Raw genomic sequence first — 27343 nt, forward strand, 5'->3', positions numbered from 1 at the left:
AGTAGCCAGTAGAAAAGGAGAGACTGAAGATAAGAGAGAATGTATGTGGTAGAGAGGCAATCCGCTAGAGAAGATGGGAAGGAAAGGAATAACCTGTGTAATTAGAGGACTTTGTCTTGGTAAGGAGAAAGGTCACTTCTTTGTATGAGACAGGTATTCTTTCTCTGGTGTATAAACCCCCAAAAGTGGTGTTATTGGGTCAAAAAGTATACAAAGTTTGGTGACTTTTTAGATAGTTTCAAATTGCTTTCTAGATTGGTTGGACCAATTGACAACTCCACCAATAGAATATTAGTGTGCCTATCTTTCTTCAGCCCCTCCAGCAATCTTCATTTTCTTCTTATGACATCTTTGCCAACCTGATAGATGTGAGGTAGAACCTCAGGTTTTTTAATTTACATTTCCCTTATCATTAGTAATTCAGGATCATTTCTTCATATAGTTACCGATAACTTCAATTTCTTCCTTTAAGCACTGCTTAAGATATAAAGGCAAAAGATAGTTCCTGTTCTCAAGGAAGTCACAATCTAAAGAGTGAAAATATGTAAATAGCTATGTACAAACAAGCTAAGTATAGGATAAAAGAGAAATAATCAATGGAGGGAAGGCACTAGAATTAGGAGAGATGGGCTCAGTCTACCTATAAAATGTATAATTTTATTTGAAACATGAAGGCTGACAGTGTCAAAATCTACAGAAACATCAAGAAGGATGAGGACTGAGAAAGGTCATTATATCTTTCAATTAAAGAGATCATTAGGAACTTTACAGAATATTTTCATTGAATGAAGAAGACAGAAACCAGACTTGAAAGAGTTACGAAGAGAGTAAGAAGAAAAGAAATCGAGGTACCTATGTAGATGACTTTCTTAAGAGTTTAGCCACAAAAAGGAGGAGAGATAAGGGATGAGAGGTAGATGAAGCGAGTGATTTTTGAGGATGAAGGAGACATAGACATGTTTATAGTAGTAGGGAAACAGCTAACAGACAGGGAAAGACTGAAGATAAATGAGGATAAAAGAAAGGGCAATCTGCTAGAGAAGATGTACAAGACTTGCACAAGTAGAGGGATTTGTACTTATCCATTCATCATAATGTAATAGTCCATTACATTCACATACTGTAACTTATTTAGATGTTACCCAAATGGTGAACATCTATATTGTTTTCAATTCTTTGCTACTAAAGAAAGTAATGTTATAAATATTTTGATGTATACACTGAACCTTTCTTTTTAATCACTCACTTCTTCAGGGCATATGCCTAGCAGTGGGACCTCTGGATGGCAAGCATAATAGTCACTTTCTGAGGATAATTCCAAATTGCTTTACAGAGCAGTTGACCCAATTCATAGCTCCACATTAACACATGCCTATCTTTCCATAATCCCTCCATTATTGACTTTTGTTAAATTTTGCTTATGTTTTTTTTAAGTAGTGATTTGGAGTATTATTTCATATGATTTGTAATTTTTTTAAATAATAATTTGCAATTCTTTTGAAAACTTTTTTATTACTTTTTATATCTACTAGGGAAAGGCTGGTGGTCTTATTTTTATTATTATTAGTTCTTATTTTTATTAGTTTTTAAAATTTTTATTAGTTCCTATGATTGGATAACAAATCCCTTATCAGAGTTGTTTGATATAAATATTTTCCCAATAGAGTACTTTCTTTTCCTATCAAAGTTGTGTTACCTTTGTGAAAAAGCTTTTCAAATTCACATAAATGAAATTTATAACAATCCCTTTTTTGTAAAAATAAAATATCCATTCCTCTTAGTCACAGCTGTGAATTAATTGTACCTTGCTTATTCCAATTTTTTTTGTTGTATGATGTTTACATGTTATATGAATCTATGTTGACACTACTATGGTATATGATGCAAGATGCTGGTCTAACCAAATTTTTAAGTAGTTTATTTTTATCTTATTATTTACTGACATATGATTTCTTGATATAGCATATTCTTTTGGGCAAGTATGATCCTCAAATTATATTTGCACAGCCTGTTTTCAAGGTCACAGCTGCTTTGACTTATATATAACTCTTGTGCTTATAATGCTGTTACCTCCTGTTTCTCTTATGCCAAATATTCTTCCATTTCTGTATTTTGTGTTTCAAGTTCAAATTAATATCTCATTAATATGTGTCTCAGGGTCTGCAAAGTGCTATGCATATTACCTGATTTGATTGCATGCAACCCTATAAAGGTGGGTGCTGCTATTATCCCCTTTTATAACTAAGGGAAATGAAGCTGACAGAGGTTAAGTGACTTGCCCAGGGTCACACAGTAAATGACTGAGGTGATTTATGAACTCACTTCTTCCTCACTCCAAGTACAATGCTCTTCTTCATTGTGCTACCTAACTGCCCCCACATTCTCTCTTTCAGAGTGTCTATTTTGGAGATTTGGAGAATTCCCCAAGTAAGTTAGAGCTTTAATTAACTTTCTTTATACCATCTTACTAAACAAATTTTATTAATTCTAGAAATATTCTAGAGTATTTTACTTGTTCTTTTGGGACTTCTGGCCTTTGGGGAGTCTACAATAGTCCCTTTTTCTTGGAGGAATTTGGGTTCATTTTTCTTCATAGTATAATACTTGTTCATTGTGTTCTTGCCTCTCTTTGCATTTTTAATCATTCTTCTATGTGTTTCTTTTTTTCATTTAGCTATTTGTAACAAATTCTAAACTCAGGCTTCCTCCCTTGGAAAACTGGTCATTTTTTATGTATTCTCTAGTCTTGTTCTGGTTGTCTTCTTTCCAATGCTGCAGATAATCCTGAGGACAGGATGGGTGAAATTCAGCCCAGGCCCCTATCCACTATAAACTCCAGTAACTGAACTGGCCTCAGATGGACTGCCAGTTCTAGTTTCTCTATACTTGGAAAATTTCCTTTCTAGGCTATTGTATACTGTGTTCTGTGTTGCCAGAATCTTCCACTTCCCTGTTCCACTTACTCTTCTATTCCTTTGAGTGGCTGTGCATTATCAGCATCTGCTGCCACATGAAGAAAGAGGAGGGATCTGCAAGTGTCAATAACATGTAAGGACAGATAAGGACCTCCTTCCCCCAGAAAGACCTCAAAGCCAAAGCTTAAGAGATTGCTTATGATGACTGCACTTAGTATAGGTAAGGGCTTAGAGACACTGGGTGGGACATCATAAGTATTTAAGGTCTTTGATGTTATTCCATGAAGTCTTTATTTATATGCAGTCTTTTCTTCTCCTTATCTTGTGCATTCAACTTGGTTTACTTTATATCTGGCGCATAATTCATTTTTCTTAGGTTTGCAGGTTGGCAAAGCTTGCAAAAAAAAAAAAACTGCTCCAATTTTTTGCTAATGATATGATCCAAGAACAGTTTCCAAAAGAAGAAACTAAAACTATCAATAACAAACTAGAAAACATTCAAAATTAACAGTAATCAGACATTACAAATGAAACTAAGAGGCATCACCTCACACTTATCAAAGAATCAAAGATCAAGAAACATAGATCTAGATGTGGAAGGGACCTCTGAAACCACCCTCATTTTACAGATCAGGAAGGTAGAGAGGCCCAAGGAGGTTAACTGACTTGTCAGTAGACAAGGTGTTGGGCCTGGAATCAGAAAGATGAGTTCAAAACTGTGTGACTCTTGGCAACATGCCTGCCTCAGTCTTCTCAAATATAAAATGGAGATAATAATAGCTAGACCTACCTTTCAGGGCTGTTCTGAGGATCAAGTGAGACAATATCTGTATAGTGCTCAGAACAATGCCTGTCACATGGCAGGTGCTTAATAAAGGCTCCTCATCCTCCTTGGCTACATAGGAAATAGGTGAGATATTAAAATATAGAAAAATTTTAAGCTAAAGGAGTTGTGTGAATATAAATTATATTCAGTACTGTTGACAGAGTTGTAAGTTGGTCCATATTCTGGAAGACAAAAAAAAAACAAAACTAAATTTCTTATACCCTTTAACCCACAGATCACATTACTGTAGTCACAGCATCACTGTTTATAATAGCAAATAGCTAGAAGTACATTATGCACACAACAGCTTTTGATAAAAAGCTATATTTTTATACTATTATAAATATTTTATATTTATAATAAATATTTATAAATAAATTATTTATACTCATACTATTCTCATAGAGAAGATAGAAAGATGGTGGTTAGATGATAATATAGAGGGATTCAGAACTGGTTGGATGTTCAAACCCAAAGAGAAGTTGTTTGTTTGTTTTGCTTTTTGGAGGGCGGAAGGCAGGGCAATTGGGGTTAAGTGATTTGCCTAAAGTCACAGTAAGTGTGTCAAGTGTCTGAGGTCACATTTGAACTCAGGTTCTCCTAACTCCAGGGCTGGTGCTCTATTCACTGCACCACCTAGCTGCTCCAAAGAGAAGTTGTTAATGGTTTAATGTTAACATAGCATGAGGTCTCTAGTGAAGGACTCTGGGAATCTGCACTTGGCTTTGTGCTGTTTGTCACTTTTATCAATGACTTGGATAAAAGCACAGACGATATGCTCATGAAATTTTTAAGATGACACCAGCCCAGGAAGGACAGCAAACACTCTGGATGCCAAAGTCCACAAGGATCTCAACAGCTTAAAACATTAGGCTGAGATGAAATTCAATTAGAGTTAAATATAAAGTCTTGTCCTTGGGTAAAAATAAACAAACTTCACAAATATATGACAGGGAAGGCATGTTTAGGCAGTAGTTGTTCTGACAAAGATCTTGGGATTTTAGCATACTGCAAGCTCAGTATTAGTCAGCAATATACTTCGATGTAGCAGTGGAAAAAAAAATCTAAAGTGATCTTACACAGTGTTAGGGCCTTTCAAATACATAATTATAGGTATTGGGTCCTCTCTGATTCTTCTCTTCCCTAATGATAAATATGCCCATTTCCTTCAACCAATATTCATATGACATGGACTTAGAGTACCTCACATGATATGATTTTACTTATCTTGGGGATCAACTCTGTTAGTAATGTTTGCTTTGCCATTTCCAGTGTAAAGGGTGGCCTTCCTTTGCAGAGAAAATGGAAACAGCGTAAGAATAGAGTGGTTTTGCTGTCTCTCTGTTGTTAGTTATTATCATTCCATGCATCTCAAACTAAGGTAGGTCCTACCTTTCCTTTGACTTTGCCTTTTCTCCCAATAAAGCTAAAAAATCCAACTAAAGAAACACTTTTTGTTGACCTAACTTTGCCTCGTCACCCTCAGTTCATTTTGTTCTTTAGCAAAACACTATTTTTCTAACGTTATTTTTAGAGGACCATGCTGAACTTCTATGTTTATTCTGTTACCTAGCCTTCACTCCATTATCTCTGTCTCTCTGTCTCTGTCTCTCTCTCTCTCTGTCTCTCTCTCTATTTATATATATATATATTTTTTTCTTTTAAAATCAAAGATCACTTACTCTATCAGAGTTCTTGGTAAGTCTCCAAGATTAAGTTATGGATGAAATGCCAAGTTGTATGAATGAACAGTTTCTCTACTGGGCCTCCTCTAACCCCTCATCACCACAAAATTAGGATAGAGAATTTTTAGATATTTTCTAGATATTCTTTTTTTAAAATGTACTTTATCTTTTTATTTTCTTGCTTTTTGGAGGGCGATTGGGATTAAGTGACTTGCCTAGGGTCACAGGGCTAGTTTTTGTGTTAAGTATCTGAGGCCAGATCCGAACCCAGGTCCTCCTGACTCCAGGGCCAGTGATCTATTCACTGCGCCACCTAGCTGCCCTAGATATCATTCTGATCAATAATGGAAAGGTTTGTCAAAGAAGCAGTAAATATAAGAAAATTTGTTTATTTCATTGACAGGGAAAAGGCAGGAGGGCTTTAGCCCACGTTTGGTCTATATACCTTTCTTCCTCACTTCTTTAATGCACTTAAGCCTTATTCCCCAAACCTAACTCCCTAGTTCCTTGCCCCTCTCCCTCCTCCATATGTCCCTCTGAACATCTACATGCACATCCTTCCACTGTGCTCTCTGGAGTGCCTGCTCCATAATTATGACATCTGCTTTCTTCTTCAATCTCTTCCTTTCTCACTTCCCTCATATCTAGCATTCACTGAGATGTGGCTCCCTCCCTCCTTGGTAGTGGATATACCACTCACCCCATAACCAGTCTTTTATCAAACCTTATCTTCCTTCCCAACACCTCTTGTACATATCCCTGATTTCACCTAACAGTCGGACAATTAAGATAGCACTCTTATAATTAGTCTCCTGACTCAAGTTTAGCCTCAATCTTATCCATACTCCAATCAGCTGCTTCAGTGATGGTAAAGTGAAAGTCTATGTCACCACCTACTCAGTAAGGTCCATTGGCTTCATATTACCTACAGGATCAAGTACAAAGCCCTCTTTGGCATTTAAAGTTCTTCAAAACCTAGCCTCTTCCCACCTTTCCAGTACTCTTACATCTTAATTGCCTCCATACATACTATGATCTAGTTACGTGGGCCGATGTGCCGTTCCTTGACTTCCCATCTCCAAATTCCACGCCTTTTCATTGGCTTCCCTGGTATATAGAATGGTCTCCCTCCTCATCTCTATTTCTTGGCTTCCCTGGCACCCTGAAAAACTCAGTTCTCATCCTACCTTCTACAAGCGGCCTTTCCCGTTCCAATCAACACTAGTGCCTTCCTTTGAGCCCTGTATATATCTTGCATGCATATAACTGTTTGCATCTTGTCTGCCCCATTAGAATGCCAACTCCTAGAGGGCAGGAACCATGTTTTTGCCTTTCCTTGTATCCCTTGTGACTGGTAATAGCAGGCACTTAATAAAAATTCTTTGACTGATATCTTTTGGTCTCCCTCAGTAAAATGCAAGGTCCTATTTTCTAGATTAGTAAGATCTGGCTTCCACAACTGGTGTTTTTGAATCATATGAAAAACAACAGAAGCATTTTCATGAATGGTAACTTTTCTATATACCTTTGAATAAGAAGAAAAAATAAAAAACTTTAATCTAATCTTCATTACACATTACACATATACACCACTCCTCCTTATGCGGCATAAGAAAAAGACCATTCCTTTTCTTCGCCTACCTTCTCCCTACCCCAAACTCAAAACTACCATTGGAAATTTTCCTCAAAAAATAATTAGGAACTACAAATCTAAATAACTGGAGAACTAAAATTAACAAAGAAAATACTAATTTTTAACTATTAGGTATAATATTTGCTATAGAAAGGTATTATCTTTTCCTGTTTTGGGGATCTATAGTACTTATGATTCTTATGAGGTATGTATTTATTTTATTTATATTATTATAATTTATTTACTTAGGATTATAAAATATTCATATCTGCTTATTACAAGAGGGTTTTTTTTTTATCCAGAGCAACTCATGACATTATCTATTAAGTCATGGAATGGATTGTGAAATGTATCAGTGGAGGAAATACACAAATAAATGAATCAATGATCCAAGAACATGATAGGAAAAATGAAACATTTATATATGGATTAATTATGTGGAGAAAGAATTACAAGTTTCATTTCCTCAGTTCTTTTTTATTATTTTCAAGAAAACGAAGATTTGGAAAGGGAAAGTATTAGAAATTCTCACCGAACAATATAACCTTTTCAGCACTTTGCTGCTGAACTGTATTAGCAACACGTGAAAGGAACATGATTTGAATTAGGTCTAGCTAGAGGAATTCCAGAGTAGAGCACCTTTTGTGAAGTAGAACAGAAAAGTGTTGTATTTCATCTAAAAATGTGATAACTATTGATAATTGCAAAGTGATTAATTCTTTTGATGAAAATTTTCTCCAATAAGCTTTAACCTGCAGGTATCAATTTTCCAATTAATTTTGACATTTTCTCAAATAATAAATCCAGAATTAGGTCAATATGGTCCAGTAACAAATATGATCAATGTCAAATTGACATTAATTCCACAATGTATTTTGCATGCTATATGATCACTCTGCCTAGTATTCTCTGTTTCTGTCGTTCTATTTTTTGTTGTTCAGCATGTCCAACTCTTCATGACCCAATCTGGGTTTTCTTGGCAAAGATACTGGAGTAATTTGCCCTTTCCTTCTCCAGCTCATTTTACAGATGAGAAAACTGAGTCAAACAGGATTGTTCAGGGTCACACAGCTAGTAAATGTTTGAGGTCTGATCTGAACTCAGGAAGCTGTGTCTTCCTGACTCCAGGCACTCTCTCTAAGGTCAGGCACTATCTAGCTATTCTCTCTCTCTCTTTTTCTTTCTGTCTCTCTCTCTCTCCCCCCATATACAAGTATGTGTGTGTGCACATGCGTGCATGCATATATATGCATATACACTCATATATGCATTATATATGTGTGTATGTAAACATACACACATATACACATTATATAATTTCTTAAAATATTTACCATAATTATAGTTACATATTTTAAAGTCATAAATTCACTGTGTTAATCAAATGCATATTCTAATGCCATACAAGGTTGAAGGAATTGACAATATTTAACCTGGAAAAGAAACTACTCAATGGGGGCATAATAGCTGCTGTTAAGTGATTCTGAACTCTGCTTATGTAAAAACCTTATTCTTTTTTCCCAAATGCCCACTACCTTACTTCCATCCCCTTCAACTCTATTCCCCATCACCAACATTACACTATAGATTTGCCCATCCCTTCCACTGTACTTTCTGGGATTCCAGCCACATAATTAACAAACTTACTTTCATCTTAAACCATTTCATTTTGCACTCCTTCTAAGCCACAAGCATTCATTTAGATCTGGCTCCCTCCTGTTGACAATGTATCCTTAACTCTACTAGTTGCACTTTTTACTCATACGTTTTGCTTAAAGTAGTCATGTCCAGATTCTCCTGTTACCATCATCACTAAATAACCTCTTCTTCTCTGAGGCCTATTCAATCCAAATTGACCACCCACTTCTATTGGGTTATATTATGTATTCCCACCCACCCCCAACTTCCCTCTGGGCATTATTCATTCCTCAAGGAGTTCAGTGCCTACCCCCACAGTATTTCTCTCCATCATAACTCCTTACCTCTTATTAGGGGACTTCAATATACATTCGATGTTCCCTCAAATTACCCTAACTTCTCAGTTCCTTAATCTATTCAGTTCTCTTGACCTACTATCTTCCATATAACCTTACCTAAACACAGGGATGGTTATACCTTTGATCTTGTCATCACCCACAACTGTTCTACCTGTCTATGAAATCCATAATTATGTTACTTGATCTTAATCTTTCATTATCACAGCTTTGCCTCTGCTCTTCAACCAAGTTCTAACACTATTCTTCATCATCATTGTGACCTCCAAATCCACCCCCTCTCAGTTCTTTTCTAGGTATTCTTCCTTCATCTTGATCCTTTGGTGAATTAATACAACTCTACATTGTCTTTTACATGCAAATTTCCTTCCATCACCAGTCATGCCTTGCCCAAACCCAATCTTTCATTATTCCTACCATCCATCTCTTCTGTTCCTCTCCATAAGCTGATAAATCAAACTGGAGAAAATCATGAAACTGTACTGAGTGGTCCCACTACAAGTTAATTCTCTATCCCAAAATGAATCAAGTTAATTTTTTTATACCTCCTCAATTAATTTGTTATTGCTGTCATCAAAGCAGCTATTTGACATCTTTTCATTTTTCTTCAAACTTCCTAAGGCAGTCTATCCCCCATCACCTTGGCTGAAAACCTCTATTCATCCTCCACTGAACATCAGTTCCCTCTTCTTACATGATATTTCACAATACATACAAATTGGATACTTGACCTGAATATTATAGAATATGACATTAAAAAATTAGAAGAGGAGCTTATTATAAACATTTCATAGCTTTGGGTAGGGGATGAATTTTTAACCAAACAAAAGAGTGAAATAATTGGGTTGGCTAGGTGGTGCAGTGAATAGAGTGCTGGCCCTGGAGTCAGGAGGACCTGAGTTCAAATTTGGCCTCAGACACAACATTTAACTAGCCTTGTGACTTTGGGCAAGTCACTTAACCCCAATTGCCCCTCCAAAAAAAAAAATAGCAAAAAAAGAAGAGTGACGCAATTAACAAAAGATAAAAAAATATAATTTTGATTACATGAAATTGAAAAACTTTTGTACAAATAAAATTAATGAACCTACTATAAGAAGTTCAAATGGAGCCTCAAAAACTTCCTAGATGTGTGACTGTGTATGAAATGAAAATTAAAACAACTCTGAAGTGCCACTCCACACCTATCAGATTGGCTACTATGACAGAAAAGTAAAATGACAAATGTTGGAGGTAATGTGGGAAAATTGAGACAACTAATGTCCTACTGGTAGAGTTGTGAATGAATTCAAATACTCTGGAGACCAATGTGGATCTATGCCCAAAGAGCTATCAGAGTTGTGCATACCATTTGACCAAGCAATACCATTACTGAGTCTGTATTCCAAAGAGATTTTTAAAAAGAAAGGAAAAGGACTTATATGTGCAAAAATATTTATAACAGCTCCTCTTATTGTGGAAAAGAGGTGGAAATTGAGATGTCCATCAACAGGGGAATGGCTAAACAAGTTGCAGTATATAATTGTGATGGAATGCTACTATGCTATAAGAAAAGAGGGGTGGAATACTCTCAGAAAAACCTGGACTCACATGAACTGATGTAAACTGAAATGAGAAGAACCAGAACACTGTACACAATAACAGCAACACTGTAAAATGAACAGCTGTGAATAACTTAGCTATTCTCAGCAATACATTGATCTAAAACAATTCCAAAGGACTTATGATAAAAAATACTACCTCTAGAAAAAGAACTGATGGAATCTGAATGTAGGTTGAAGCATACTTTTTCAAAAAAACTTTCTTCATTTTTCTTGCAATTTTGGGGGGGGGGTTTGGTCTGCTTTCTTTCACAACATGACTAATGTGGAAATGTTTTGCATGACTCTACATGTATAACCAATATCAAACTGTTTGCTTTCTTAAGGAGAGGGTAGAAGAAGGAGGAAGAGAATTTGGAACTTAAAAATATGTTTAAAATTGTTTTTATATGTAATTGGGAAAAATGAAATATTAAGTTTAACCAAAATTTAAAAATAAGTTATCAGCTAATCATCTTATTTTTTTCAAGGTTAATTTCTGTCATTTAATCACTATAACCCGGGGGCGTGAGAAATGCCTAATTTGTGGCAGGAAACCACAAAGACAATAATGAATGATATACTAAAAAACTGAGAAATAAATTGGATACTACTGGACTAGTTTTCTATATCATTCGTATACATATTTTCATTCTCCATCTTCTGGAGTCACAAGAAAAAGAATATTACTTAGAAGATGTAATTAAAAATAATTTTTAAAAAATTGTTTAGGTCTCAGCACTTCAAATTCACAAAATATTAACAATGATGGGAATTTAATTTTAACACAAGTATGTTAATTCTATTGCTTACCTTAGGTTACAAAACATGACATATCCTATCAGTGATTTGAAAAAAATATAACCTCAGGAATAAATGAAACCCCAAGATTGAATCATAAAAATTTCTCCAAAGACCACTGTTTTAATTTCATATCTAGAGAAATTATAATCCCCCCCAATTCTGCTAATTCAGTTATAAATACCAGCTATCATATGTTCATTGAAATTACCATTAGATTTTGGAGGGTTGCTACAATTTGTGTTTATCTATAATCAGATAATTCTTGGGAAATATGAAAATGTTTTCACAGAATACATTAATAAATTTAACAGAAATCATAGTGTACAGCAGGTACTAAACTAACATAGTACTTCATGACTGCTTGTGATACAATGTAATAAGGTAGCTGCTTGAGGGTACAATATAGTGACTGGGTGGAATCAGGGTGGCTGAGTAGCAAGAAAAAGCAGCCCAGCTCCTCCAACACAACTTGTTCACAAAATCTAGATAATGTACCAGATGAAAACCTCATCAGGAAACCCATGGAAAAAATCAGTAAGTTATTTTTCCAGCTCAGATCAGCATAGAGAAAGACAGAAAGGTCTTAATACCACACAATTCCAACACTATATAAACTGTTTGGAAAAAAATAGAAAAGGAAGGAATCTTGGGGCAACTTGGTGCATAGTGGGCAGAGCACCAGTCCTAGAGTCAGGAGGACCTGAGTTCAAATACAGCCTCAGACACTTGACACTAACTAGCTATGTGATCCTGGGCAAGTCACTTAATCCTGACTTCTCACCCCACCAAAAAAAGAAAAAAAAAAAAAAGGAAGGAATCCTATGAAATTCCTTCTATGATATAAATGTTACTGACACCTAAACAATGAGAGTCAAAATAATCAAAGGAAACTAGATCAATATCCCTAATGAATACTGATGAAAAAAATTTAAATAAAGTTAACAGCTAGGAGACTAAAGCAATATATCACAAAGATAATACACTATTACTAGCCCAGATTTATGCCAGGAATAGAGGGCTGGTTCAATATTAGCAAAATTATAAACATAATTGGCCATATTAATTAAAAGAACGACAAAAATCATGATCATATCAACAGAAGGGAAAAAAAAAAGCTTTTGCAAAGATACAACAGTGATTCCTGTTAAAAAATAAAACACTAGAAAATAAATGGAGTTTTCCTTAATATGATAAGTAGTATATATTTAAAACCAAGAGCCAAACACTAAGTGTAATGGAGAGACAATGTCCATTACAAATAGAGTCTCTTCTAAGAAGATCAAGGGTAAAGCAAGAATGTCCTTTATCACTCTCACTAGTCAAGAAAGTGATAGAAAGGTTAGCTATAGTAATAAGGTAAAAAATATTGAGGGAAGAAACAGGCAAAGAGGAAACAATATGATTGCTTTTGTAGAAGATATGATTTACTTACAGAAATTTGCAGGACATGAGATAATGACGATTTACTTGCAGAAAGTTGCAGGATATAAAATAAACCCCCACAAATAACCAACATTTCTGCATATCACTAATAAAATCCAGCAGGAAGGCACAGAAAGAGAAATTCCATTTTCAATAACTACAGACAATGTAAAATACCTGCAAGTCTACTTGCCAAGACACAAATAGGAACTCTAGGAACAAAATTACAAGATACTCTTTATATACATAAAGGCACATTTAAATAACTAAAGAAATATTAATTGATAATGGGTAGATTGAGTCAATATGATAAATTTTTCAGTGCTATGCCAATCAAAATGTCCAGATTATTTAAAAGAACTAGAAAAGGTATCAAATTTAACCTAAAGAAACAAATGGGTTCTTGTGTTAGGCATAAAGGTTGACATCATAAAAGAATCAAGGTCAAGAATATCAAAGGCATTTTTTTTTAAGTGGGAAGAAAAGAGGCCTGGCAGCATCAAATCTCAAACTGTACCACAACATATAAAAACGCAAATGCATCTACTCTTCCCTAATGTTGAACAAACTCAAATACCTTAAGTACTGGGGTAAGGACTCAGTAGTTGATAAAATCAATCTTGTAGAAAATAAGTTTAGAGCAACACTTCCCATCACATAAGTTCCAAATAAAGACATGAGCTATATACATCATAAACAAATCAGAGGTAAAAAGAAGAAAATACTCTCAGATACACATACAGGGGGAGATTTCATGACCAAACAAGGGAGATAGTAGACGCCTTACGATGAAATGGACAATTTTAATTATCTAAAATCAAAAAGGTTTTGTACAAACAAATCCAATTCAGCTGATAAGAAGGGAAACAATTAACTGGGGGAAAAATCTTTGCAGCAACTTTCTCTAATAGAATTCTCATTTCTAAAATAAATAAGAAACTGATTCACATTTACAGGAATGAAAACCGTTGAAATGTGGTCAAAGCATATTAGAATTGGCAGATTTTTAAAAAAACATTATTGATGTTTTCTATTTCTTAACAACACCATTGTTTTCTTTTCTTTGGAGGTGGGAAGGCAAGGCAAATGGGATAAAGTGACTTGCACAAGGTCACATAGCTAGTAAGTGTCAAGTATCTGAGGCCGGATTTGAACTCCGGTCCTCCCAACTCCAGGGTTAGTGCTCTATTCACTGCACCATCAAGCTATCCCTACACCATTGTTTTCTTATGAAAATCTTCCATTTTCCTTCTGTTAAAATCATACCCTTTGACAAATAGCAAGGTTTTGGGGTTTTTGTTGTTTTAGAGAGGAAAAAAATCTCAGAATAACTGATCAATACATTGAGAAAGTATGAAAACATGTGCAATATTTAACACTTATGGATCTTCCACCTCCACCAAAGAGTGGCTTTTCATATGTCTTCACTCAAGGCTCTTTTAAAGACATGATTTAATCTTTTAAATTTTGTTATATTTACTTCTGATTTTTTAGGTGTATATTTGTTCTTTCCATTTACACTGTTGTAGTTACTGTGAATATTATTTTCTTGCCTCTGTACCAGTTTTCATGCTTTTTTTGTATTCATTACATGCATCATTTCTTACCACACAGCAGCATTCCCTTACGTTCACATATCCTAATTTGTTTACCCACTCCTCAATCCATGGCCACCTACTTTTGTTTCTAATTCTTAACTAACACAAAAAAGTGCTTATATAAATATTTCAGAGTGTATGGGGACTTTTTCTTATTAATGACTTCCTTGGGGTATAAGCCCAGTAACAGTCTCTGGTCCAAAGGGTATGGACATTTTTTCTTTTCTTTTCTGGAGGGTAATTGGGGTTAAGTAACTTGCCCAAAGTCAGATGGCTAGTAAATGTTAAGTGTCTGAGGCCAAATTTGAACTCAGGTCCGCCTGACTCTAGGGCCAGTGCACCACCTAGCCCGCCCCAGGGTATGGACGTTTTAATAATTTTATTTGAATAATTCAAAATTGCTTTCCAAAATGGTCACACAATTTCACAACTCTACGAATCATTTATTAGTGTGCTATCTTTCCACAATTTCTTCACCATTGACTGCTGATATCTTTTCTCATTTTTGCCAATTTTCAGGATGTGTGACATGAAGCCTCAGAATTTTGATGTGCATTTCTCTTGTTATTTTTTCATGTATTATGAATATTTTGCAGTTCTTTTGAGGACTGTTTATTCATATTCTTTGACCGCCAATCTATTGTGGCATGACTAATAATTAGTTACACACACACACACACACACACACACACAAATTGCTTATATATCATAGGTGTTGCTGTTCATTCATTTCAGTCATATCTGACTCTTCGTTATTCCATTTGGGTTTTCTTTGGTAAAGATAATGGAGAGGTTTCCCATTTCCTTTTCCAGCTCATTTTACATAAGAGGAAACTGTAAGGCAAACAGGGTTAAATGACTTGCCTGGGGTCATATAGCTAGTATGTGTCCGAGGTCAAATTTTAACTCAGGTCTTTTTGACACCAGGACCAAAGCTTTATCTGCTGTGCTACCTAGCTGCCCCATATATCTTGTATACCAAACACTTAGAGAAATTTGATACAAAGATATTTTTCCCCCAAATTGGACCACTTTTCTTCTTATCCTGGATGTATTAAGTATCTGTGTGGAATCTTTGCAGTTACAAGTAATCAAAGTTTTATATATATATATATATATATATATACACATATATATTGCTTTTATAATTGCATCTATTTCTTGTTTATTTAAGAACATATTTCTTACCCATAGCTATGAGAAATACACAATCTGTTCCTCTTCTATTTTTTAATAGTATGATCTTTAATATGAGTCCTATATTTAGAATAGATTGCAGTGTGCTGTCATATCCAGTTTTCTAGCAGTTTTTATCAAGAGGGAGTTTTCCCTTGGTAGTTTATATTTTCCACTTTATCAAACAGATTATTTAGTTCTATTGTTTCTGAATCTCCCTTATATAGTTTTTTCCATTATCTATTTCTCTGTTTTTTTTAACCAGTACCAAGTCGTTTTGATGATTGTTGATTTATAATAGTTTGAGGTCTGAGTGTATTCCCTCTTCATTCTTACTTTTTTCCTTTATTTCCCTCAATATTCTTGATTTTTTGCTTTTCCAAATGAATTCTGATATTATTTTATTGAGCTCTGTAAGGTATCCTCTTTTTTTTTCTTTTTTGGAGGGGGAAAGGGAGGGCAATTGGGGTTAAGTGACTTGCCCAAGGTCACATGGCTAGTAAGTGTTAAGTGTCTGAGGCTGGATTTGAACTCAGGTCCTCCTGACTCCAGGGCCAGTGCTCTATTCACTGTGCCACCTAGCCACCCCTAAGGTATCCTCTTGATACTTTGATTAGTATGGCATTAAAAATATAAACTAATTTTGGTAGTATTGTCATTTCTATTATATTGACACAGCATAGTCATGAGCACTGAATATTCTACCAGCTATTTTGGTTGCTATTTAATTCTTTAAGGAGTATTTTGTAATTGAATTCATAATAGTCTCTTGTGTGATTTAGGAAGGCTGATTCCCAGATATCTTATGGATTTTGTAGTTATTTGGAAAGGGAATTCCCTATTAGTGTTTCTTGGGTTTTGTTATTAATATATAGAAACACTATTTACTTTGGAGATTTATTTTGTAGCCTACGAATTTGCTAAACTTAATAATTTCAACTCATACCCTTGCTGATTCCCTGGTGTTTTCCAAGTAAAAACCATCATGTCATCAGCAAACAGGGATAGTTTTATTTTCTTTTTACCTAACTTTATTTCTTTAGTTTCTTTCTCTTTTCTTATTGCTAACATTTTCAGTACTATATCCAGTAATGGTGGAGAGAGTGGGCATCCTCGCTTCAGTTGTTTGTGGGGTTTTTTTCAGTTGTGTTTGACTCTTCATGACCCCATTTAGGTTTTTCTTGGCAAAGATACTAGAGTGGTTTGCCATTCCCTTCTAAACATGATTTTATGGATGAGGAACTGAGGCAAACAGGGTTAAGTCACTTGCCCTGGGTCACACAACTAGTAAGTGTCTGGGGCCAAATCTGAATTCATCAAAATGAATCTTCCTGACTCCAGGTCTAGTGTTCTATTCAATGCACTTATCCTTGCTTCAGTTCTACATTTATTGGAAAAGGTTCTAGTGTATCCCTATCACGTATGATCCTTACATTTGATTTTAGGTACATGCCTTTTATGATATTAAAACAAGGTCCTAGGGGCGGCCAGGTAGCACAGCGAGTAAGAGCACCAGCTCTAGTGTTGAGAAGACCTGGAGATCAAATCCCAGGCTCAGACACTTAGCACCCAACCAGAAACACCTGGCCTTGTAACCTTGAGCAAGTTACTTAACCCCAATTGCTTAGGGGCAGCCAGGTGGCTCAGCAAGTAAGAGCACTGGCTCCAGTGTCGGGATGACCTGGATCAAATCCGGGCTCAGATACTCAGCACCACACCCAGAAACACCTAGCCGTGTAACCTTGACCAAGTTACTTAACCCCGATTGCTTTAAAAAAAAAAAACAAGGTCCTTCTACGCCTATAGGTAGAAAGGTTATCAGCATAAGGATGTTATACTTTGTCAAAGGCTTTTTCTTCATTTACTGAGATAATTGTATGGTTAGGAATGTTTTAGGTTTTTTATTGGATTATGTTTATTGTATTTCTAATGTTTAACCATACTTACATCCTTGGTATAAATCCCACTTGATCATAATGAATTATTTCTTGGATACATTGGTGTAATCTTTTCCATTGGATTTTATTTAGAATTTTTTTTTTAACATCATCATTAATTAATTTTATTGACCTATTGTTTTTTGGGGGGGAGTTTTTAGCTTTCTCTGGTGTAGGTACTAGGATAACAGGCTGTTTCATTATGCTTTGATTTATTGCACTCTGCAGATATTGTGGGGGTTTTGTTATTATTGCCCTTTAACAAATGGAAGGTTTGTGACAACCATACATTGAGCAAGTCTCTCAGCACCATTTTTCCAACAGCACATGTTCACATTGTGTCGCTGGGTCACATTTTGGTAATTCTCACAATATTTCAAACTTTTCATTGTTCATATTTGCTGTGGTGATCTTTTTTCAGTGATCTTTGATGTTGTTGCTATTGTAACTGTTTTGGGATACCACAAACTACCCACAGAAGACAGCGAATTTAATTGACAAATGTGTGTGTTCTGACTACTCCATTGACCTGCTGCTCCCCTGTCTCTCTTTTCTCAAGTCACCCTATTCCCTGAGACACAACAATATGGAAATTAGATTGATTAGTAACCCTACAAAGGCCTCTAAGTGTTCAAGTGAAAGGAAGAGTCAATCGATGAAATAAACTTCATTGTCATCTTATTTTAAGAAAATGCCATGGCCACCCCAATCTTCAACAACCATCATCACCTTGTGCAGTCAGCAGCCATCAACATGGAGGCAAGACCCTCCACCAGCAAAAAGAGTACAATTTGCTGAAGACTCAGATGATGGTTAGCATTTTTTAGCAATAAAAATGCTTTTAAATTAAGGTATGTACAATAGGGTTTTTTTTTGAGACATAGTACCATAGTAAATATAACTTTTATATGTGGAAACCCAGAGTAAGAAACAAGGGAAATAAAGAGGATTTTATGCTGTGGTGGGAAGCAGGAAAAATTGCTAGGGGGCCACTGCAATAGTCTTGGTGGGCAGTACTAGAGGTGAGAAATATTGTGGTGGCTGAAACAACAGAACTGGGTAATTGACTGATGTGAGAAATGAAGAAATCTCAAATATAGAAAACTGGGCAATTTGTTGTATAATTGACATTAACAGTGAAATGAAAAAATGTATTTTAGTAGATAAAGACAATAAATATAATTTTGTATATATTTAGTACCCATGGGACATCAAGTTGGAGATATCTGGAAGCAGCTAGGGTTGTTACTCAGAATCAATCAACCAATTAAGTAACAGACAGGCATGAAAGGGCTTCTCTGTGTGCTAGGAACTTTGCTATGGCAATGGGGGTACAAAACAGAACAAGACAACAACAAAAACTAACAGTTTTTGCTGTCAAGGTATTTATTTACCTTTTATTGAGTGTATAATCTAAGTATTTCTAAGACATTCGAGCACAGTGCAAGCACGCATGCACACACACACACTTCAACTTAGTGTATTTTTGAGCTGTCTTGATCAATGAGAGGTTAAGTGATTGCTAGGATTGCAGAACCAGTCCCTGTCAGAGGTAGCAACTGAAAGCTGGTCTTCCTGTCACTCAGACAACTTAACTATCCACTACACTGTATTACCTCTATACAAGATATACACAAAATAATTACAAGGTAACTTGGGAGAGGGCTGAGGGTAGGAAAGAGAGAAGGAAATCACTGCCAGAGGAATCAGGAAAAGCCCTTGGAGGAAGTAGAGCTTGAGCTACACTTTCAAGGAAAATATAGAGGTGGAGAGGTCAGGGCAGTAGATAAGGATTTGGGAATCATCTATGTGCAGTGAATAGCTGAAACCATGGCAAAGAGGCTTCTGCAGAACAAGGATTCTTAACCTGGGATCCATGGTTTCAAGGGGCTCCTTGAACATAGATGGGAAAAAAGACCTGATTATTTTTACTAACCATTAATTGACTATAAATGTGCATATATACACATACATGTATACATTTAAGTATGTATGAGAGAGACAAAGAGAGAGAAGAGGGTTTTAGGTTTTGCCTGACTGCCAAAAGGGTTCATGACACACACACGAAAAGTTATGAACCACTAGTATACAAGATGGTACCCTGCTCAAACTGAATCTTGAAGGCAATTAGAGGTTCTAAGAAGCAGAGGAGAAGAGGGAGGGTGGTCCAGGTATGGGTGCCAGTCACTTTAAGGGCAGGGATTTTGGGAAACAGTGCCATATATGAGGGAGGGACACTATGAATGCCAATTTGACTGGACCATAGAGGGAGGGAAGTATAGTAATGTGTAACAAGGATGGCTGGGGTCTAGTTATGGAAGGTTTTAAAAGCAAAAGAGAATTTATATTTCCTTCTAAAGGTAACAGGAATTTATTAAGACAGTGACATGGTCATACCTGCACAGAATAGAATATATGCTTCAAAAAATAGGGATGGTTACATTCCTTTTATCTCCTGTGCCTAGAACAGTGCCTGGCACAAAGGAGATGCATAATAAATATTTGAGTGATTGAATAACTGGAGAATAGACTGCAGAGGAGGTGATTCTTGAGGTGGGGAGACCAATTTGGCTATCAATTGAAATAGTCTAAGGGAGAGGTGACAAGGGTCTGAACAAGAGTGGTGGCTGTATGGATGAGGAAAAGAAGGATAAATCAAGAGATGTTGTAGAGTTAGGAACAATAAGATCTGTAAACTAAATAGGCGTGTGGGGTAAAGGACAGAGAAAAGTTGGGGATATCAAGGATGCTAACCTAGGGTGCTGTAAGGATAGGGGTACTCTTCACAGAAAAAGCAAAAGTTCAGAAGGATGGAGGGTGTAGGAGAAAGATGATGCGCTTAGTCTGGACATACTGAGTTTTTGGTATCTGTTGGGGAACCAGTTTGAAGTATCTAATAAGTAATAGATGATCTGGGACTAGGGCTCAGGAAAAAAAGAGTAGGGATGGGTGTATAGATCAGGGAGCCATCTGAACAGAGATGATAATTAAACCCAAGGAAGCACACAAGGTTACTGAGTGAGAAGAGAAGAGGGACCACAACAGGGATGCAGAGTATATCCATAGATCAAAACCAGGATACTGATGCTGATACAATAAAGAAGAATGAGGAAACTACAGACTGGGTGGAACAAAACCAAAAGGAAGCAGAATTACAAAAACCTAGAGGGGAGAGTAAATATCCAGGAGGAGAGAGCAACCAACAAAGATAGCAGAGAGATTAAGAAGGATAAAGATTAAGAAAAGGCTATTTGGTTGGTAATTGAGAGATCATTGATAACTTCTAATGATACATTATGTGGACTTGTTTTTCTTAACTAAACTTATCATTGTAGGAAATGTTTCTGTAGCAGCAGGAAGAGTGGCATTAGAAGTTACAGTGATTTTTTTTTTATAGCATCAGTACAAAGAAAGGGAAGTATACAGGCATTTATTAATCATTTAATTTGTTCCAGGCACTGTGCTAAGTGTTTACAATATTCTCACTTGACCCTCACAACAACCTTGGGAGGTAGGTCATTATTACTCCTACTTTACAGTTACAGTTGAGGAAACTAAGACAAAGTTTAACTGACTTGCCCAGATTCAAACAGCAAATGAGTGTCTAGGGCTAAGTTTGAATTCAGGTCTTCCCAGCTCCAGGTCCACTGCTTTATCCACTGAGTCCTTTACTTGCCTCTAACACTGAGTGTAATATAGGCAGAACCAGGGAAATAATTTATACAGTGACTACCATGTTATAGAGAGAAGTAACTATGAAAGACTTAAGAGCTCTGATCAGTGCAGTGACCAACCTCAGCTCAGAAGCACCAATGATAAAGCATGCTACCCACTTCTTGACAGAGAGGCAATGGCTACAAAATGAGATACCCATTTTCAGACATTGCTAATTCACAGATCTGTTGTGTTTACCTATCCATGCTTATTTGTTAAAGAGGATGTGATTTTTGTTATTTTTCAATTTGTAAGAGGGTTTAGATGGAATGAAGGGCATAAGTGACAGCAAGGTCAAAAAAAAAGAAGGAAAAGAGGGTCATTGAAGCATTTAGAAAAGAAACAGAAGACAAAAAAAAAAGCAGGTTTAGAGGGAGACAGAGAAGCAGACAATTATAAAATTAATGTGTTGAATTTGTTATAGGCTTAAAAAAATAAAACCAGGCTATTTGTAATAAAGATTCAGTGTTTAATTTACAATGCTCCTTTCCTGTTCTTCATATAGAAAAATTTTGTTATTTGTTGTCTGTCAATAACAAATTATTAATATTCAATATTAAATTAAATGTATTTTATATAATATATTCTATATTAAATAACAAATTACTTAAGAAAAAACAAGTTACACATAAGAGAAGTTTGCATTTTTTCCTATATTCCTCTTGCTTGTAGATTGAAAGATTTGCATTTGATGGCTAAGTTCACAGTAAAAAAAAAAAAATTAAAGCATCAATAAAACATTTATTTAAAATTAAAAGGAAAAAATACTGCTCTACAGAGAAACAAGACTATTGCACTAAAAGAGTTGTTTTGATTACATAAAAGCAATTTTTACATTTAAATCTTAAAAGTAGTTTAGAATTTCATAAATTGTTTTCAATTCTCTTTACTACTATTTCCTTAAAACAAAGGTCCCTAAAACCACCCCAGCATTGTTCATCAGTAAAACTACTTTGTGATCATTTAACTTTAAGGAGCTATGACTAAAAATGGTTAGGACTTCTACAATTAGAATCTTTTCACTATAGCAATCGTTCTTTTAAAAGTCTGGGGAATAAAAAGGAAGTAAAGGGAGAGGCTGGTTCCCTGCTATCTCCACCACTAGACAACTATTGAGAGATACATAGCTCCACTCTCCACAGGACCCCTCAAAACTGTCCTGCAAACTCAGAAATTTCTTGGTTTTAGAATGTGAATCTCCTTCAAAGTCAGCCCCCAATCCCCCTTTAATCCCATACGTATCAATATTGCTTCATACTTACAGGCTGAGGCTGCTCTGCAATACAGCAATTGAAACACAACCAGAACTCGCTCATGCTCACGATCCAAAGTGCAAATAAGTATCAATGAAGTTTTCAGATCACAGCTCCAGACACTCCACAAAGAACTGTTTATATAATGTACAATTTATCCTGAAAAGATGACTGGTATTTTTTTCTTTCTTAGAACACAGGTTTCTCATGCAGGCAGCTGGATAAAGAAAATTAAGATTTTTTTTTTTTCTGTCTCGGTTTCTTTTTCCAAAGAGTCTTATTTCTGGACCACCAGCAAAGTATTAAAAAAAGTTGTCCTGCTCCAGGGATATCACTTTTATCCTGAAAAGAAGAAAAAAGCTAAATGAAACAGCATCAAAGGGTATAATTAAATACTTCTCAAAAGAACTATAAATAGTTAATAAGCATATGAAAGGATGTACCAAATCACTAATATTAAGATGAATGAAAATCAAAACAAATCAGAGATTTCACTTCATATCCAGCAAATTGGCCACTTTTGTTGTTGAATCAACGCATTTCAAAAACACTGACAATTCCATTTACATGGCCAATGGCAAAAATCTTTTCCTAAATACACCAATGAATGTCCAAGTATGCTCTAGTCCTCCAGTTTCATGGAAGCAGTTCCCCTAGAACCTTCCACATGGATGACACCATCTTTTATGCTAAGTATGTGCTAAATCTCCATTAAATTTAAGATAATGGGACGGGAGAGGAGAGAAAGCCAAGATGGCAGAGTAGAGGAAGCTACCCAGGTGAAATCTTTCCAAATAATTTTAAAATAATGGATCAAATTGAATTCTAGCGCATCACATCAAACAAAGGTCAGATGGAGACATTTTTCCTGTACAAGAGAACTGAAGAGGTTGGTAGGAGGTCTATGACACCGGGGTTGGGTCTGCCCTGGAATCCATGGGACAACAAGATCATCAGTGGGCCTCAGAGGCATCTGCAACAGGGGCAGAAGCTGCTGTGGGAGCTCTTGGCCCAGGCCAGGAAGGGAACTGGCAAGTGTTCAGAAAGAGATTATGGGGGACCCTGAGCTGACAATGGGTGCAGGACTAGGAGCTGCAATTCCTTTGAACATATGCAGTTCTGGAAGGCAGTTCCAGAGCAGAGAGAAGGTTTTTCAGAAGGGAACAGGGCCCCTGGTCATAGTCCCAAGGCAAAGAGAAGCACTAGCACATCTGGCTGTAGGGAAGCAGGGGCCTTTAATGGGTAAATACAAGGAAACAGACCAGGAGAGAGGTGACCACACCCCTCCTCATATTATACCACCTTGGAGGCACTGAAAACTTACAGGCCCCCTAGAACTACTTCTGAAAGTTGCAGTATAAAAAGGCCTAGTGCCTTCCCAATCCAGGTGAACAGAGTCTAACATTAACATAGATTTCAAAGTCAAGAAACAGCTTGGAAAAAATGAGCATATAACAAACAAACAAGAACCAGACCATAAAAACTACTATGGTGACAGGGAAGATCAAAATACAAACTCAGAATAAGACAAGATGAAAACAACTACAATCAAAGCCTCAAAAAAAAAAAATGCATACTGGACAGATCCCCATCAGGAACTACTGGACAGACCCCCATCAGGAACTCTCGGAAAAGTTAAAGTCAGAGATAAAAGTGATAAAGGAAAAACTGGAAAAAGAAATGAGTGATTCAAGAAAACTGTGAAAAGAAAGTTTAATGGCTTGGTAAAAGAGACACCAAAAAAAAAATACAAAGAAAAATAACACTTAAAAAATAGAATTTGCCAAATGGTTAAAGAGGCAGATTTAAATTGTTACAGTACAAGGAATGGAGTAAACAAGGGCAAGGAGGTAAAAAAGCTCTAGAAGTTTGGGGGTTTTTTCCTCTCCCTTACCCTTCCTTAAATATATCAGAATAATTATCATGAAACTGAACCAAACTTGAAAATCTAGATAAAATACTTAAAATAGTGACTTTTCCTTGACTTTTTTAATATGGCTAATCAGAAATATAGTCAAGAGAAATCAAGAAATTTATATTTATTTGAGCGATGGGAAGGAATTATGCAATGATGTACTGCTAGCACTCTAATAGAAGAGTAAAAGTGAATATTCCTTCAGAAGCTTATATCTTCAAAGTGTATTGAGGGAAATAAATAAGAAAAATAGAAGTCCTCTGGGGTAGATTGGTTTTATTTTGTGAAGATAATTTTGATACACTTACTTCATTTAATCAGCATTTACTCAGTAGTTGTGATTTGATTGGTATCAGTAATTGTAGTAGTGAATTAAGCAGAACAGAATTAAGTTTAAATTAGTTATGTTAGTTAATGCTGTTATCAGGATAAGAGTATGACTGATTAATCCACCATGTATTGATGATCTTATTAATTGTATTTAATTTATCAGATAGAGTCATACTGTATTAGGTCTGTTAAAAGGAATTATCAGTGTGCTATCTCCCTCTCCCCTACCAAATGCAGGATACAAAATAAAGTTCATTTGCCTTTCCATTCCTGTGAATCACCACTGCCCACTCCCTACTGACCTTTGCTTCAAAGCCACAACTTCCTTGACACCTAGGAAATAGCTGGCCACTTGTGTTTAAGGGACCATGGAAAGACCCTATTGAGATGGTCTGTAGTAGACAGCCTGTAGTTAATGGCCCATAGCAGACGAACTATGAAAGGCCTGCTGACAAAATGGTTGTGATTGACAAACACTGCCGTGGCCAATCATGAGAGCTCCTCTGCTTCAGAAGATTAGCAAATCACAGGAGTTTACACACTTCTGAAGGAACCTCCCAATGACTGGGGAACCTCCCAGGGACTCCCCAAGATCTAGAAAGCCCCTTAGCCCCTCATGAGGAAGATCTTGCACCCAAATGATTAGTGATCACCAGTCTCTCTAACAAATCGATTGATCATGCTCAGAGCTCCATCTCAGTGATTTTTGCTGCAGATTGGAATTTTGTAGCCTGTAATTTTGAGATTTTAAAGATGGGGAAAAAGAAGGGAGGGTATAAGTTATATCCTAGTGTAAAAAGGAGGAAGAAGGCAATGTAACTTGATATTTCTAATAGCCAAGATTATGTAGAAAACTATATAAACATGGCAAAATGGGCAACAGGTGAAACTCAATCTTATCTTATCTAAATGAAAAAAGGAAGGATAAACATATCTATATTTTTGGCACAGGAATATATCAAACTCAATAGGGAATAAATAAAATAAAAATGGGAATGGGGATGGTTCTGGGAGGGAGAATTTATTGCAGACATATTTTGGGGAGAATATTAAAAAAATTAAACTTCTTGCTCCTGGAAATCTGAGTGGGATGGGGGGAATAAAAAGAGAAGGGCAAAAAGGATAAAAAGGTGCTAGAATCTAAGGAACTGACTTAGACGGCCTCTTAGAAAATTAAAGAATGGCCGCACTTGTTGAGGGTTATGAATGTAAAGGAACATTACTTCACTTTAAGAAATGACAATGTTGGGTGGCTAGGTGGCTCAGTGAATATAGCACCGGCCCTGGAGTCAGGAGGACCTGAGTTCAAATCTAGCCTCAGCCACTTCACACTTACTAGCCATGTGACCTTGGGGAAGTCACTTAACCCCAACTGCCCTGCCTTCCCCCCTCCCAAAAAAAAAAGAAATTACAATGTTATTTCAAAGAAATTTAGGTAATGTGAACTAATGTTGAACAAAGTAAGTAGAACCAGGAAAACAATGAATACAAGGATAACAGCACTGTAAATAAAAACAACTTTGAAATAAATGAATGACCAACCATATCAGAAAGTGAACAATAGGGGAAAATAAGGGAAAAAACAACTGAAATGATCAAAGATCTCAGGAAGAAGAAAATTCAAAGAACGTGAACATAAGTAAGTCAATAAGGAAAATGTTATAAGAAGAAGGAAATATGGCCTCCAGATCTAGTAAAAGCGTTCAGACATCTGTAAATAAATACTATAAAATGAAGGAAAATGATCTGATACTTGATGAGGTAGAGGACCCTGTGAAATGTGAGACCATGGAACCACAACATGCTGGTCTTAAGTAGATGAAAAGAGAAATGAGGATTACGGGAGTAGAATTTATGGCTTACACAGAAAAAAATTAGGGGCAGAACAGAAAAACTGTAATCTTCAATGGCAAGCCTCATCAAAGGGAAAAAAAGAGAAAACAGATCAGAAATACAAATACATTAAAGTACAATCCAGAAGAAGAGAAATATTTTTTTTAATATGCTCATATGCAGGCAAAACATATTGAGCTTAAAGACAGGATAGGGAGTATAGACACAAACTAAAGATCACAGGTCTCCCAGAAGAACATGACAGGAAAAAAAAATACCATAATAAAGAAAATCATAGAAGAGGGCTGCCCAAAACACAGAAAATGAAATTGATTGAAAAAATTCATAGATTGTCCCTAAGGGAGAAAAAATGAGAGACTGCAAACTCTAAGACACACAGTGGTTAAGTTTAATAATCTAACTCAGAAACAATGAGTTGTGGAAGCAGTTAGGATAAATCTTAAAACACAAAAGAAAAGAAATTCAAGTAACAAGACCATTCTGTACCACTAGAAAATATAAGAGAGAATGGAATGTGTTACAAAGAGCACAGGAGCTCTCAGGAAGAAGAGAGGCTAAAAGATAATGGTCAAAGAAGCAATGGGCAAGAGTTGAAAAAGGGGAAAAGAAAGAGTGATATTTTCTATCTGTGGTGGGAAGAGATACCACTGGTAAATGTTCATATGGGAGAAAAGCGACATTCTATCAAGGTATATTGGGACTTTATA

The 27343-nt window shown here is 36.0% G+C and overlaps 1 protein-coding gene across 2 annotated transcripts in view; it reads right to left on the reverse strand.

Annotated features, from left to right (window-relative positions):
* The window catches only part of CDC42SE2 (CDC42 small effector 2), a 173464-nt gene that overhangs the window by 32157 nt on the left and 113964 nt on the right, over positions 1–27343 (reverse strand). For both annotated transcript variants that reach the window (XM_069088090.1, XM_069088089.1), the window contains one exon: positions 22547–22879. In XM_069088090.1, coding sequence (XP_068944191.1) covers positions 22547–22600 — 54 coding nt within the window. In that variant the 5' untranslated portion in view covers positions 22601–22879. The remainder of the gene's footprint in view (positions 1–22546; positions 22880–27343) is intronic.

The sequence above is a fragment of the Petaurus breviceps genome, unplaced genomic scaffold, assembly GCF_028583685.1.
Source record: "Petaurus breviceps papuanus isolate PSGF00001 unplaced genomic scaffold, PetGlider_PUasm1.0 184, whole genome shotgun sequence".
Lineage (NCBI taxonomy): Eukaryota > Metazoa > Chordata > Mammalia > Diprotodontia > Petauridae > Petaurus > Petaurus breviceps.